Source organism: Hemitrygon akajei, chromosome 6 (genome assembly GCF_048418815.1).
Source record: "Hemitrygon akajei chromosome 6, sHemAka1.3, whole genome shotgun sequence".
Taxonomy (NCBI): Eukaryota; Metazoa; Chordata; class Chondrichthyes; order Myliobatiformes; family Dasyatidae; genus Hemitrygon; species Hemitrygon akajei.
Window position 1 is genome coordinate 85,443,148 of NC_133129.1, and position 14,095 is coordinate 85,457,242.

Consider the following 14,095-nt stretch of genomic DNA (forward strand, 5'->3'; position numbering starts at 1 on the left):
TTCAGTGAGTACAGACCCAGAGCCATCAAAAGCTCCTCTCATTTTCATGTCCTGCCAGCTTGAGCTCCTCCCTTGCCGTTTCATTTTGGCTTTCCAATCTTGATGATGGATCTCAGCCCAAAATGTCAACTGTCCATTTCCATCCATAGATCTGCCTCATTGACTGAGTTCTTCCAGCATCTTGTGTGTGTTAGCTTCTCATTTCAAATGCTTGCCCTCTAGAATCCTTAGATCCTAAGGATCCTTTTGATCCTTAGAAAAAATATACCAGGAATCTATCCTATCTAGGCACGTTATAATTTTATAAACCTTTCAAATCTCCCCTCAGCTTCCTTTGCTCCAGAGAAAACCACCCAGGCTTGTCCAGCCTCTCATAACTCACCTTCTAAACCAGGCAGCATGCTGATAAACACACACAGAATGCTGAAGGAACTCAGCAGGCCAGGCAGGACTGTCCAAGGGTTCTCAGCCTGAAACATCAACCATACTCATTTCCATAGACGCTGCCTGGCCTGCTGAGTTCCTCGGCATTTTGTGTGTGTTGCTTGGATTTCCAGCATCTGCAGATTTTCTCTTGTTAGCATCCCGGTAAAGCCTTTCTGCTCCCTCTCCAAAGCCTCCGCATTCTTCCTGTACTGAGGTGACCAGGTTGAAAAGCAGTGATCCTAATTTTCATTTCTGCCCATGGTTATACTGCTCTCTCTCGTCTTGTTGTTTCGACAGGGTGCCAGGGGGCAACAGTGTTGAGCAAGGCGTTTCCAGTGGATATCCGCGATCCTCTCGCCTTCACTGCCTGCCTCTGGGCAAAAACTAGCGGCCCGACAGTAAGAACAGTCCTCCTGACCTACTGTAGCAGAGGGTCGGGCGCCCACTTCCAGCTGTCCCTCAGCCACGGCCAGGCGTGCTTTGCAGTGGGCCCCACGGAGGTGAAGGTGCGGGCAGGCCACGCCAGAAGATGGACGCACTACTGTGGGATTTGGGATGGGGCGCGGCAGAGTGCCGTGCTAGTCGTAGATGGGAGGGTGGCAGCAGACAGTCTGGCAGGAGGGGCGCGGGCCATTCCCGGCGGGGGTGCCGTGCGACTCGGAGCGGACTGCCGAGCTGGCACTCATTCCACTTCCTTTGCAGGGAAGATGGTGGGGTTCACCCTGTGGGACACAGCCATGGCTGGGGTGGAGGCTGTGCGCCTGCTGAGGAGCAGAGGGTGCGATGTCAATGGGACCTTAGTGGGAATGGGAGCTCCTCGGGTCAGTGTGGATCACAAGACCTTGCCCCACTAGTCTACCATCCAGATGCAGTGACATAAGGCGCTGTTAAACACTAATACAAACAAAATGTACAAGGTATTATCGGGGGGACTTAGCATCACTTTTGTTTTGAAAGGCACAGCAGTTACTCCAGGAAAAAGTTACAAAAAAAAAAGTGCATTATTGTTTTAATTATCCTGAATGTGGTCGTGGCAGCCATTTTGGAAAGTAGTCAAGGCAGCTATATTGTGACCACTGCTCCTTATTCCTGGTTTACTTCATGCTATGAGCTTGTTAACTAATTAAACTAGTAATCTAGTCCCTTCTACCTACACAAGATCCACATCCCTCTGCTGTCTGCATATTCATGTGCCTGTCCAGGAGTCCACCTAAATGCTTCTATTGTTTACCTTCATCAGCCACCCACCACTCTCAGGGGTTGTAGATGCTGTGGCCAACAACTGCTGATATTGTACTAGCCTGACCTGACATAGGCAGTGAGGAAAGGCATACTACAAGGTCTACTGCTTGCTTCCCTAAATAAGCAAAAAATCCTAATTGTCTATTGTCAGGAGCTATTTTATGTACCATCTGTTCATTAAAAACCAATCATGAGTTACGAGTTTTGGGAAGAAGGCAGAAACATAAGGGTTGAGAGAGAAGAGGGAGAAAAAGATCAGTCGTGACTGAATGGCAAAGCAAACTCAGTGGGCTGAATGGATTAACCTGCCCCTGTATCTTATGGTCAAACACGTTTTTATACCATGCACAAAGGTAGTTACATCGGCCCCTGCAGATGGGTGTTTGCCGACTCTTACCGGCTTGCACATCCCCTGCGAACAGGTGTTTGCGGACCCTTACCAGTTCACATATTCCCCGTGGTCTCTACTGGCTCACACAGCCCCTGTGAACGGGTGTCCGCAGATGCATGGCCTTGCCAAGCGTCCGCAGACTCTTGCACAGCTGCTATTAATAAAGTTGCATAGAAGCACAGCAGGGACACAGGCTCTACAGCCCATCTCTATATACGATACACAAACTAGTCCCAGTTGCCTGGATTTGGCCTCCAAACCCCTCATGCCCACGTACTGATCCAAATATCATCTGAATGTTACACAAGTGAATAGTCTGGTAATGGTGGCCTGTCATTAGCTGGGCGTGAAAAACAGGGACAGGAAAATGACAGGACATGGGTGAAGCCACACGTAGAATATTACGGATGCCTTAGTGGAGGAAGGACATGATTGTGCTGGAGATGGTGAAAGAGGATCCACCGGGTCTGTACCTGGAATGGAGGCCCTTTCCTTTGAGGGTTTGTCTTCCCCAAATCAGAGGGAACTGATATTGAGGGACACAGATAAGAGAAACTCCCCACCCAAAAAAAATGAGGAATCTATAACCAAAGGCACAGTTAAGGTGAGGAACAAAAAATTTAGATTGGATACAAGGAAGAATTTTCAACCAGAGGATGACTGGAAACTTCAATGCACTTGCCTTAGGGAGTGGTAGAGGAATATTGTAATATCTGTTCAACAGTTAAATCACCAAGACTAGGATGGCTATTGACCAAATGGGATTCCTGTAAATAAGCACTCAATGGTCAGCATTGATTCAATGGGCTGATGGGTGTTTCTGTGCCAGATGACTATACAAGAGTATAAAACACTACACCTCTTCAGCCCACAATGTTACACCAACCTTTCAACTTACTCTGTCTAACCCTTCCCTCCTACAGAGTACTCCACTTGCAGCCCATTCCACGCACTCACCACTCTCTGTGTAATAAAACATCTGACATCTCCTCTGTACCTGCTTCCAAGCACCTTAAAACTGTGCCCTCTCCTGCTAGTCATTTCAGCCCTGGGAAAAAGCCTCTGACTATCCACACGATCAATGCCTCTCATCATCTTATCCACCTCTATCAGGTCACCTCTCATCCTCTGTTGCTCCAAGGAGAAAAGGCTGAGTTCACTCAACCTATTCTCATAAGGCATGCTCCCCAATCCAGGCAACATCCTTGTAAATCCCCTCTGCACCCTTTCTATGGTTTCCACATCTTTCGTGTAGTGAGGCGACCAGAAATGAGCACAGTACTCCAAGTGGGGTCTAACCAGGGTCCTATATAGCTGTAACATTACCTCTCGGCTCCCAAGTTAAATTCTATGATTGATAAAGGCCATTGCACCATACGCTTTCTTAACCAGAGTCAACCTGCACAGCAGCTTTGAGTATCCTATGGACTCGGACCCCTAGATCCCTCTGTTCCTCCACACTGCCAAGAGTCTTACCATTAATACCATATCCACGCGCCTATCAGAGTTCCTTAAATGACCCAAATGTAGCTGCCTTTACCATCACCCCTGGCAGTGCATTACACACCCACCACTGTGTAAAAACTTACCTTTGACATCCTCTCCTCCCGGCCCCCCGTGCCTTCCTCACATTGAAATTATGCCCCCTGGTATACTCCTTTTCCAACTTGGGAGAAAGTCTGTCTGTCCACTCGGTCAATGCCTCTTATCACCTCTATCTCGTCATTTCTCATCCTCCTTCCCTTCAAAGAGAAAAGCCCTAGCTCAGTCAAAGGCTGGATGATATTAGGAGAAAGCCTGGTTTGCCCATGCACCTCAAGTACAACTACGCTATAGATAATCCTGTGGTAGTGAACTTCCCATTTTCAATCCGCTAAAGCTTTTTCCTGGACTGAGTATGCATTAACTGGAGAACTGAGTCCAAGATGGATTACCCTCACCCAGAATTATCCTCCCCATCCCATACCTCATTCAGAATTGTACAGACCTCCAGCAGGACTGTCAAACCACTTGTTGCCACAGCAGCTGTGGAGGCCAAGTCACTGGGTGTATTGAAGGTAGAGGTTGATGAACTCTTGATTAGTCACAGCATGGAGGGATATGGGGAGAAGGCGGGAGTTTGGGGCTGACAGGGAGCTAGATCAGCCCAGGATGAAATGGGGGAGCAGATTCAATGGGCCAAATAGCCCAATTCTGCTCATATTTCTTTTGTTTAAACTGGGGGACTCAATCTGGTCAACTTCCCGACAGGTAGGAACTCAGTAGGTTGACCATCATCTGTCCAGACAGGTTTTGGGTCGAGACTCTGCATCAGATGATTCCAAAACAGGGTTTCAACCATGTCATTCCACCTCCACAGATGCTGCTTTACTCCGATTTCTCCAGAAGATGGTCCGGATTCCATCGAGAGCAGTCTCTTGTCTCCGGGTCTCCAGCAGGGATTGAACAGCCTTGACCCTTCCCCCAGACAGAAACGCAATGGTGTGGGGAAGGGATGACTAACTGAAGTGTGCAGTCTGTGCACCTACAATCTGGTAAAGGGCAGGTTAATGTACAGTGCAAAAGCAATGGTAAAAAAATGTCCAACACCAACAGTCCCTCAGCCACCAATTTATATTACATCTCTTCCATTCATTATGATTTTATTGTACACTTTTTACATGGTCAAAAATAAACTATTTAAATATTTCTTCTGAATGCACATTATTTCAATAAAAATGACAATTATGACAAAATACATTTCAGACTCTAGCATTCTGTAGAAAAACTTGTCCCCAACGCTAAGGTGGTACTGTCAAGATGGTTCATTGCTTTGCACTGCAGGGAGTGACATTGAAAGTTTCCCAATCAGTTTGAGAAGGAAACTCCAGAAGATGGAAATTAAAACAGGAAATTCTGGCAACACTCTGGCAGTCAGTTAACATCTGTGGGAAAAGAAATTGTTTGTATTTTAGTTCAATAATCTCCCTTCAGAATGCGACCTAAAGCATTATTATTTATTTATTTAGAGCAGGGATCCCAACCTTTTTTAATGCCATGGACACCTACCATTAACTAAAGGGCCTGTTGACCCTAGGTTGGGAACCCCTGATTTAGAGATACAGCACAGAACAGGCCCTTCTGGCCCAATAAACCACGCTGCACAGCAACCCACTGATTTAAATGCAGCCTAATCACAGGACAATTTACAATTACCAATTAACCTACCAACCAGTACTGTGGGAGGAAACCTACACGGTCATGGGGAGAATGTACAGTGGTCCTAGAAAGTTTGTGAACCCTGTAGAATTTTCTCTATTTCTACATAAACATGACCTAAAATGGGTCAGATCTTCATGCAAGTCCTAAAACTGGATAAAGAAAACCCAATTAAATAAATAACACAAAAAACATTATACTTGTTCATTTATTTATTGAGAAAAATGATCCAATATTACATGTATTTGTTGAAAGTATATGAACCTTTGCTTTCAGTAACTGGATGTGACCCCCCTGTACAGCAATAACTTCAACCAAATGTTTCTGGTAACTGTTGATCAGTTCTGTACATTGGCATGGAGGAATTTTAGGCCATTCCTCCTTATAAAACTGCTTCAACTCTGGACGTTGGTGGGGTTCCTTGCGTGAACTGCTTGCTTCAGGTCCTTCCACAACATTTTCTATAGGATTAAGGTCAGGATTTTGACTTGGCCATTCCAAAACACAAATTTTCTTCTTTTTAAGGACCATTTTGTTGTTGATTTACTCTCATCTTTCAGATCATTGTCTTGTATTATTAAACTTCTATTAAGCTTCAGGTGACAGATCGCTACCCTGACATTCTCCTGTAAAATGTCGATACAATTTTGAATTAATTGTTCCCATGATTGCAAGCTGTCCAGGCCGAGGCAGCAAAACAGCCCAAAACCGTGATGCTCCTTCCACCATGCTTCACAGTTGGAGTGAGGTGTTGACATTGGTGCATGGTTTTTTTCCTCCAAACATAGTGGTGTACATTTCTGCCAAAATGTTCAACTTTTGTCTCATCTGTCCACAGAACATAGTAGAACATCATGGCCTTTCAGAAACTTGAGATGTGAAGCAATGATTTTTTTGGAGAGCAGTGGTTTCCTCTGTGGTGTCCTTCCATGAACACCATTCTTGTTCAGTATTTTTCTTATAGTGGACACATGAACAGAGACTTTAGCAAGTTCTAGAGATTTCTGCAGGTCTTCTGCTGTTACCCTTGGGCTCTTTTTCACCTCCCTCAGCATTGCACATTGGGCTCTTGGTGCGATCTTTGCAGGACTCCCGCTCCTCGGGAGAGGAGTAACAGTACTGAATCTCCTCCTTTTGTAAACTGTGGACTGATGAACACTCAGGTCTTTAGAAAATGCTTTGTAGCCTTTTCTAGCTTCAATAATCTCTACAGTTCTTCTTCTAAAGTCCTTTGAAAATTGTTTTGATTGCAGAATGGCACACATAAACAGGTTCTGTTAGTAACCTGACTTTGTATGCCTTTTTTATAGGGCAGGGCACTTCCACAACCAACACCTCCAATCTTATCTCGCTGATTGGAATACCTGACTCCAAATGGCTTTTGTAGGGGCATTACCCCAGAGGTTCACTTACTTTTTCCACCAGACACATGTAATATTGGATCCTTTTTCTCAATAAATAAATGAATGTATAATGTTTTTTTGAGTTATTTATTCAATTGTGTTCTCTTTATCCAGTTTTAGGTCTTGTGAAGATCTTGATCACATTTTAGGACATATTGATACAGAAACTGAAAATTCTACAGGATTCACAAACTTTCTAGCACACTGTACAAACTTTATTACAGAAAATAGCATGGAATTGAACCTGAATGGTTGCCGCTGTAAATTCTAACACTAACTGCTATAATACCATGCAGTCCCACTGCAGATACCCCATTTTCACTATTCCCTCATTCAATTTCTCTCCCTCTCACTCTGTGCCATTCAGCTTTGAGTAGCCCAGGATAAACTGATTTATTATTGGCACAGGTATCGAGATACTGTGTGGCAGGGTATGTAGCACCCCCCTCCCCCTGGATCAGGGTCACGTGAAGCCACGGCAACAGGTGGTGGGCGGTCATATGAGCAGCTGGTGCATATCTCAAGTCCTGGATATCTGACCACTGACACCGCCAGCACACAATCTCTGAAGAGCTGGTTGGGGGGGTCGTCATCCACTGCTCAGAAGGCAGCAATGGCAAACCACTTCTGTAGAAACATTGCCAAGAACAGTCATGGACAGAGAGAAGAATAACAACAGATGGAAGACCATGATCGCCTACATCATACGACACAGCACATTATGGTGATGACGACGACTGAGGTACAGTGTAAAACTTAGTTTCACACACCACTGTTACAGATTATTTCATCACGTCAGTACACTGAGGAACAACAAGGGAAAACAGTAACAGAGTTACAGAGAAAGTGCAGGCAGACTGTAAGAGGTAAGAGTCACAATGAGGTAGACATGGAGGTCAATAAGGACAGCCCATCCTATCGTACACGGGGACTGATCAGATCTTATCACAGTGTGATAGAAGTCGTCCCTGAGCCTGATGGTACATGTCTTGTAGCTTCTACAACTTCTGCGATGGGAAGGGTGGGGGAGAGAGAATGTTCAGGGTAGGCAGGGTATTTGATTACTGAGGTAGCGAGTAGGGCTGGGGTGATGCTGCAGAGGAAGAGGTCAACCAGCGCCCTGTTTATGGACTGGCCACCACAAACACAGCAGCATCAGAAAATTCATGTCCTTGCCCCTCATTCCCACCTCCCACCGCCAACATTAACAAATGGGGAACCACAGTCGATGACAGTGGCAATACCGGGGTCTCTCGGTGGCTTCAGCCCGCTGGCTTTCCTTGGCAACAACGCCACGCTCATGTGTACGGCAGGCTCGACACGCTCTCCGCTTCCACTTCAATGGAGACCACATGGTGTCCGGGGATCATGGCCAGGCCCAGGACACGAGGCTCACCCTGCACCAGGGAATCTGCAACAAGAGGGAGATGTTATACCTTCGCTCCGTTCACCTCTCACATCCTGGGAATGGGGGCGCAGCAGATCGAGTTGTTGGTGAGTTGGGTGGGGTGGAGTGAGCAATGTTTCTGGTTGTGTTCTTAATTACTCACTGCCTGTTATGTTGCTGGCGTTTGGGGCAACAGTGAAGGTCCTCCATCTCTGCCTGTCCACACACTGTTGCACACAGATAGAGAAGGATTCTTCATTGCTGTTTCTGTAAGTTTTTTTTGACCAGTCAGGGTTGTTAGTTCTGAGCTCAATCCCCCAATCTGGAGGACTGGTGGACCACTCTTAGTCTGACCTTTACCCTTTGACCTGTTTGGCATGGGTGACCCTACCAAGAGGCAAAGCATAAAGCCCTGACTCCAACCAAAATAAGCACGCAAGCCCCCAAACCCTACAGCAAGGTTGTGGCCTTCTTGGAGGTCCGGTTGTGCTCACTAGGGATAAAAGGGGAGGTATTGAGCTGGAGCAGGCAATAAAGGGAAACGATAAGGCTCAGTAATTTCATAAGACCATACAGCAAGAAAACAGGCCCTTCAGCCCACTGAGGCTGTACTAATTTATTTAGATTATTCACCCAAGAGATTTAAATAGGAGTGCTGGCAGGCTTTTGGCTTTTTCTGACAGCCCAATTGAATTGAGAATGGAGGCTACACATAGGTCAGGGCGAGAGATTTAAAAAGGAGCATTTGTGGGATTTTGGCTTTATCCAGCAGCTGAATCAAATCACCAATCATTAGCAAGTGCAAAAAAAAAAAGAGGCAGGGGCAAGCAGAGTGACAATTGCGTGAGTGGACCAGCGTTAGAGTGGAGAGGCTTTGGCTCAATAGGCTTGGGTGAGGTAGGTTTCTTGTTCTGCATTCTTCGTCAGTTAGAGCAGTAAGAATGGCTCCAGGTGCTGTGTTGTGTTCCTTGTGTTAGATGTGGGAACTCTTAGGGGACCTTCAGCCTTCCAGATAATCTCACCTGCACCTGGTGCACTGAGCTGCAGCTCCTCAGAGAACATGGAAAGGAACTGGAACTGCAGTTCAATGACCTTCAGCTACAGGGAGCAGTCACCCAAGGTTGCAGGAGCCTTGTACTTGACTGACTGTCAGGAGAGGGAAAGGGAATAGACAGGAGTGCAGAGTACCCCTGTGGCCAATCCCCTAAATAATAAGTATACAGTTTTAGATACTGTTGAGGGGGATGTTCTACCTAGGTAACTGCAATGGCTGGGTCACCGCAATGAGTCTGGCGCTATGGCTCAGAAGGGAAGTGGGGTGGGAGAGAAGAGGCAGGGAGAAGAGGATTGCAGTAATGATAGGGAATTACATAGGAGTAGACACAAGATTCTGTGGAAATGAAAGAGAAACCTGAATGGTAATGTTCCCTCCCAGATGCCAGGGTCAGGAACATCTCGGCACCAACGACACAAATAGGAAAGGTGAGGATGTCTTGAAGAGAGAATTTAGGGAGGCAGGTAGAAAGTTGCCTGTGCCATATGTCAGTGAGGGTAAGAATAGGATGATTTGCAGATGAATGTGTGGCTGAGGAACTGGTGCAGGGAACGGGGGTTCAGATTTCTCGATCATTGGGATTTATTCTGTGCAAGGTATGACCCGTATAAAAGACTGTCAGGAAGAACACGGCAGAAGATAGGACAAAATTGCAACTAGTGGAATGAGTTGCAGTGCAACGAGGGGACAAAATCGAAAAGGGTATGAATATAAGACTGAAGGTGTTATATTTGAATGCACGCGGCATACAGAAGAAGATGACCTTGTAGCATGGTTAGAAATTGGCAGGCATGATGTTGTGGGTATCACAGAGTTGTGGCTGAAAGAAGATTATAGTTGCGAGTTTAACATCCAAGGATACACATTGTATCAAAAGGACAGGCAGGCAGGCAGGCAGAGATGATGGTGAGGCTCTGTTGGTAATAAATTAAATCAACTTCTTAAAAAGGTGAGATAGGACTGGAAGATATAGAATTGTTAAAGGTAGAGTTAAGAAACTGCAAGGGTAAAAAGACCCTGATGGGAGCTGTATACAGGTGTCCTAACAGTAGCCATAATGTGGGCTACAAATTACAAAGGGAGATAGAAAAGGTATGTGGAAAAGGCAATGTTATGGGGGATTTCAATATGTAAATACATTGGGAAAACCAGATTAGTGCCAAATCCCAGAGAAGATTTGTAGACTTTGTAGAATATTTATGAGATGGCTTTTTTACAGCAGCTTGTGGTTTTCTGGGGGGTGGGGGTGGGTGCTGGGGAGAAGCAGAATCTCTGATATGTAGAATCACAGAAAAGTCTAATAGCAGGGTAGTGTTGGATAAGCTATTTGCAAACATACAGTGTCATGAAGGTGAAAAATCTGTTAATCTATTCTGGCGATGGAGTGAGTGAATGGTTGTGGAAGGGACAGGCTTTGAGGAATCGAGGAGTTTCTTGCTGAAGGATTACTGGCCTCCACCTGCTGCTGTAGCCACACCATGTACACAACTACTGAAGTTCCCATTACACTTAATCATATTTTTAAAATTCTCCCCCACATTCCCATTAACTCTCCACAATCTCCACAATCTCCCACAACAGGGGAAAACTGCAGCAGCAGATTAACTCACCAACCCTATATCTTGATGGGATGTGGGAGGAAAGTGGAGCACCTGGTGGAAGCCCACACGGTCAATGGGAGAACGTGCAAACTCCACACAGGGAGTGATGGGACCAGGGTTGGTGGATCTGGAACTATGTTGGCTTTAGAAATGAGAATAGGATACAGGGGAGCTTTAATACTGGATGGCCCAGGAGAGGTGCCAGGGAACTGGACAAACAAGGGAGGTTCACACAGACACAGCAGCTGCCTCACCCACTGCACCGGTTGGCTTCAGGTACTCCTGAGCAGAGCCCAAGATGACGTTGCAGTCACGGTCGGTGCACAGGAAGAGGCCAATCAGCGTCCTGCCATCGGTCATCCGGATCCGCATGCTCTTATTCAGCAGGCTCTCCAGCGTCTGCCTGGCGTGCGAGTACGACCCATCACTTCCCTGGGTGTCCTGTGCCTGTGGAACACAGAGGGAGGGAAGGATAAGGAATCACCTCCCCCTGGGTCCCCTCCTCCTTCTTCCCTTTCTTCTATGGTCCATTCTCCTCTCCCAAGAGATTCCTTTCTCTCCAGCCCTTTACCTTTTTCACCGGCTTGGATTCACCTATCACCTTCTTGCTATCCTACTTTCCCTTCCCCATACCTCTTTAGTCCTCCCCCTTCCCTTCGGCTCGAAAAGTCTGCTGTTTATTCATTTCCATAGATGCTACCTGACCTGCTGGGTTTCTCCAGCATTCTGTGTGTGTTGCTTCAGACTGCCTACCTGGCATGAGTGGTCACATAACCAGGACTGTGATATGCACCAGCTGCTCATATGACCATCCACCAGCCCACTTGGCTTCATGTGACCCTGATCTGGGGGGGGGGCTAAACAGATGCTGCACCTTGCCCAAGTGGCGACCTTCAGGGTAGAGGAGGGAAGAAACACCTCACATCTCCTTTGGTAGAGGTGCATCTCCACCTCGCCATCCAAATGACTGCTGCTGGCAAAATCTTAAGATGGAGGCGTACAGGAGTGAGCTAGACCTGCCGGTTGAGTGTGTCAGAACTCGCTGACAGTAATGCATCATGCTAACGACTACACTACCGTCCTGGCGGCAAGGTAGAGCAATGCTTTACAGAACCAGCAGCCCAGGTTCAATTCCTGCCACTGTCCGTAAGGAGTTTGTACGTTCATCCGTGACTGCGTGGGTTTGCTCCGGTTTCCTCACACATCCCGAAGGCGTAACGGTTGACAGGTAAATTGGTCATTATAGATTGTCCCATGATTCGGCTAGGGTTAAATTGGGTGATATAGCTCAAAAAGCCAATTCTGTACTTTATCCCAATAAAATTTAAAAGAAAACCTCCTTAGGTTTTCCTAAGGAACACTATCTCATTGTCCCTTTTTGCAATATTTATTTATTGCTGAAACTTGTAACAGAACATGTACTCATTGGCTGCATTATGGCCTGGTATGGAACACCGATGCCTTTGAATAGAAAGCCCTCCAAAAGGTAGCAGATTCAGCCCAGTACATCACGGGTAAAACCCTCCCAACCACTGAACACATCTACATGAAAACTGTCTTAGGAAATCAACACCCATCATCAGCGATCCATACCACCCAGGCCATGCTCTTTTCTCGCTTCTGCCATCAGAAAGAAGACACAAGAACCTCAGGTCTCTCACCAGCAGGATCAGGAACAGTTACTACCCCTCAGCCATCAGGCTCTTAACTAAAAGGGTATAACTACACTCATTCTATTTCAGGTGTTCCCACAACTGGTGATCTCACTTTAAGGACTATTTGGTTACAGGTGTCTCCCCCCCCCCCCCCCCCCCCCCCCACAAAGGTAGAGCGTTCCTATGAAACCTTTCTTAAGCCGAAATGGCGTAAAGCGAAGGAACCATTAACATATATGGGAAGAATTTTCGTAAAGGCGAAAATCCTCTTTGTAATGCAAAAACAGGTTACTAATGTAGGCAACGCACAAAGAATGCTGGTGAAACGCTGCAGGCCAGGCAGCATCTATAGGAAGACGTACAGTCGACGTTTTGGGCTGAGACCCTTCATTAGGACTCAAAGTATCCTGATGAAGGGTCTCGGCCCCGAACGTCGACTGTAGTTCTTCCTATAGATGCTGCCTGGCCTGCTGTGCTCCACCAGCATTTTGTGTGTGTTGTTTGAATTTCCAGCATCTGAAGATTACCTCGTGTTTGCGTTACTAATGTAGGTCTTTTGTAAAAGGGAAGTGGCGTAAAGCGGATATTCGTAAAGCAGGGGACACCTGTATTTCATATTCATTATTTATTCCTATTTATTTATTACCTGCATTTGCACAGTATGTTGTTCATTGATTCTGTTTACAGTTACTGTTCTATAGATTTGGTAACTATGCCTGCAGGAAAAAGAATCTTAGGGTTGTATGTGGTGACATGTAGGTAGTCTGATAATAAATTTTACTTTGAACTTCTTAAATTTCATAACAGGTCAGTATTAATAAACATAATTCTCATTCAATTCTCGGCCCGAAACGTTGACTCTTTATCCCCCTCCATAGATTCATTCAGCATCTGCACAATCTTTTGTGTTTCTGATTAAAAGTCCATTTTAGCGCAAAATGATCACAGCGTTGTTACTCTCGGGGGTGATTAGGGTTCATGCAGGTTAATGTTAAGAACAGAATGGTTGAAGCGCAGAAGTGATTCCTGAACCCGGAGGTGGAACTGTCCATCCAATTTGGACAATTTACATGAGACCCAGACCCTCAGTACAGTGATGACCCAACCCAGAAGCTGGGACCGGCGGGGGCAGTCTCTGGATCTCTGGATCGACTGTAGCCCAGATTCGTTCATCAGTCCTCGCTCCCCTCCCTGTCCTCTCACCACCCCACGCCAACTCGCCAGAATGCAGTTGGAGCGGGACACCCGCAGCCCAAGGCCATCGGCACAACCAATCACTATCTAGGCCGGAACAACTCCTCTCCCTCGGCCCTTTACCGCTACCTGGGACGGTGGCACCCACAACAGGACCGAATCCCTACCCCAGGGCGATGTTACCCACCTCCGGTCCGTTACGCTGCTCCTCGGCGCACAATTCTCCATTTTCACCTGTTCCAGTCACTGCCTCAACTACCGGCACCGCCGCCATCTCACGACTGCCCCGCAAAGCTGGACATCGCGAGAAGAAATGCCCCGCAGCGGCCAAACATCGCGAGAGCAGATAGATGTCCGCCACTCCGAGCGGCCAAATACAGTATCGCGAAACCAGACAGGTTCCACCCCCGCCCCCTCCGCAGCGGCCAAACATCGCGAGGACAGACAGATGCCCCGCAGAGGCGGGCCTCCAGATGACAATCGCCTCAGCTTCCCAGACGCCCCCTGTTCATCAGCCTGCCGCCTACATTACGCACTGACATAC

At 46.7% G+C, this 14,095-nt stretch overlaps 1 protein-coding gene across 1 annotated transcript; it reads right to left on the reverse strand.

The window, feature by feature from the left end:
• Positions 1–4,654: 4,654 nt before the first annotated feature.
• On the reverse strand, positions 4,655–13,870 carry naa38 (N-alpha-acetyltransferase 38, NatC auxiliary subunit). The gene is made up of 4 exons (XM_073048725.1): positions 13,739–13,870; positions 10,957–11,149; positions 7,905–8,071; positions 4,655–4,983 (listed from the first exon to the last, which is right to left on the reverse strand). The coding sequence occupies exons 1-3, from the start codon at positions 13,823–13,825 to the stop codon at positions 7,959–7,961; spliced, it is 393 nt and encodes a 130-aa protein (XP_072904826.1). The 5' UTR covers positions 13,826–13,870; the 3' UTR covers positions 4,655–4,983; positions 7,905–7,958.
• Positions 13,871–14,095: the final 225 nt, after the last annotated feature.

Excerpts from the sequence above, each read along its gene's own strand:
- naa38 (XM_073048725.1), bottom strand. The coding sequence starts at position 13,825 with ATGGCGGCGGTGCCGGTAGTTGAGGCAGTGACTGGAACAGGTGAAAAT. Across the intron at positions 11,150-13,738 it reads AGCAGCGTAACGGACCGGAG|GCACAGGACACCCAGGGAAG; the intron begins GTGGGTAACATC and ends TGTGTTCCACAG. Across the intron at positions 8,072-10,956 it reads GAAGCCAACCGGTGCAGTGG|ATTCCCTGGTGCAGGGTGAG; the intron begins GTGAGGCAGCTG and ends CTCTTGTTGCAG.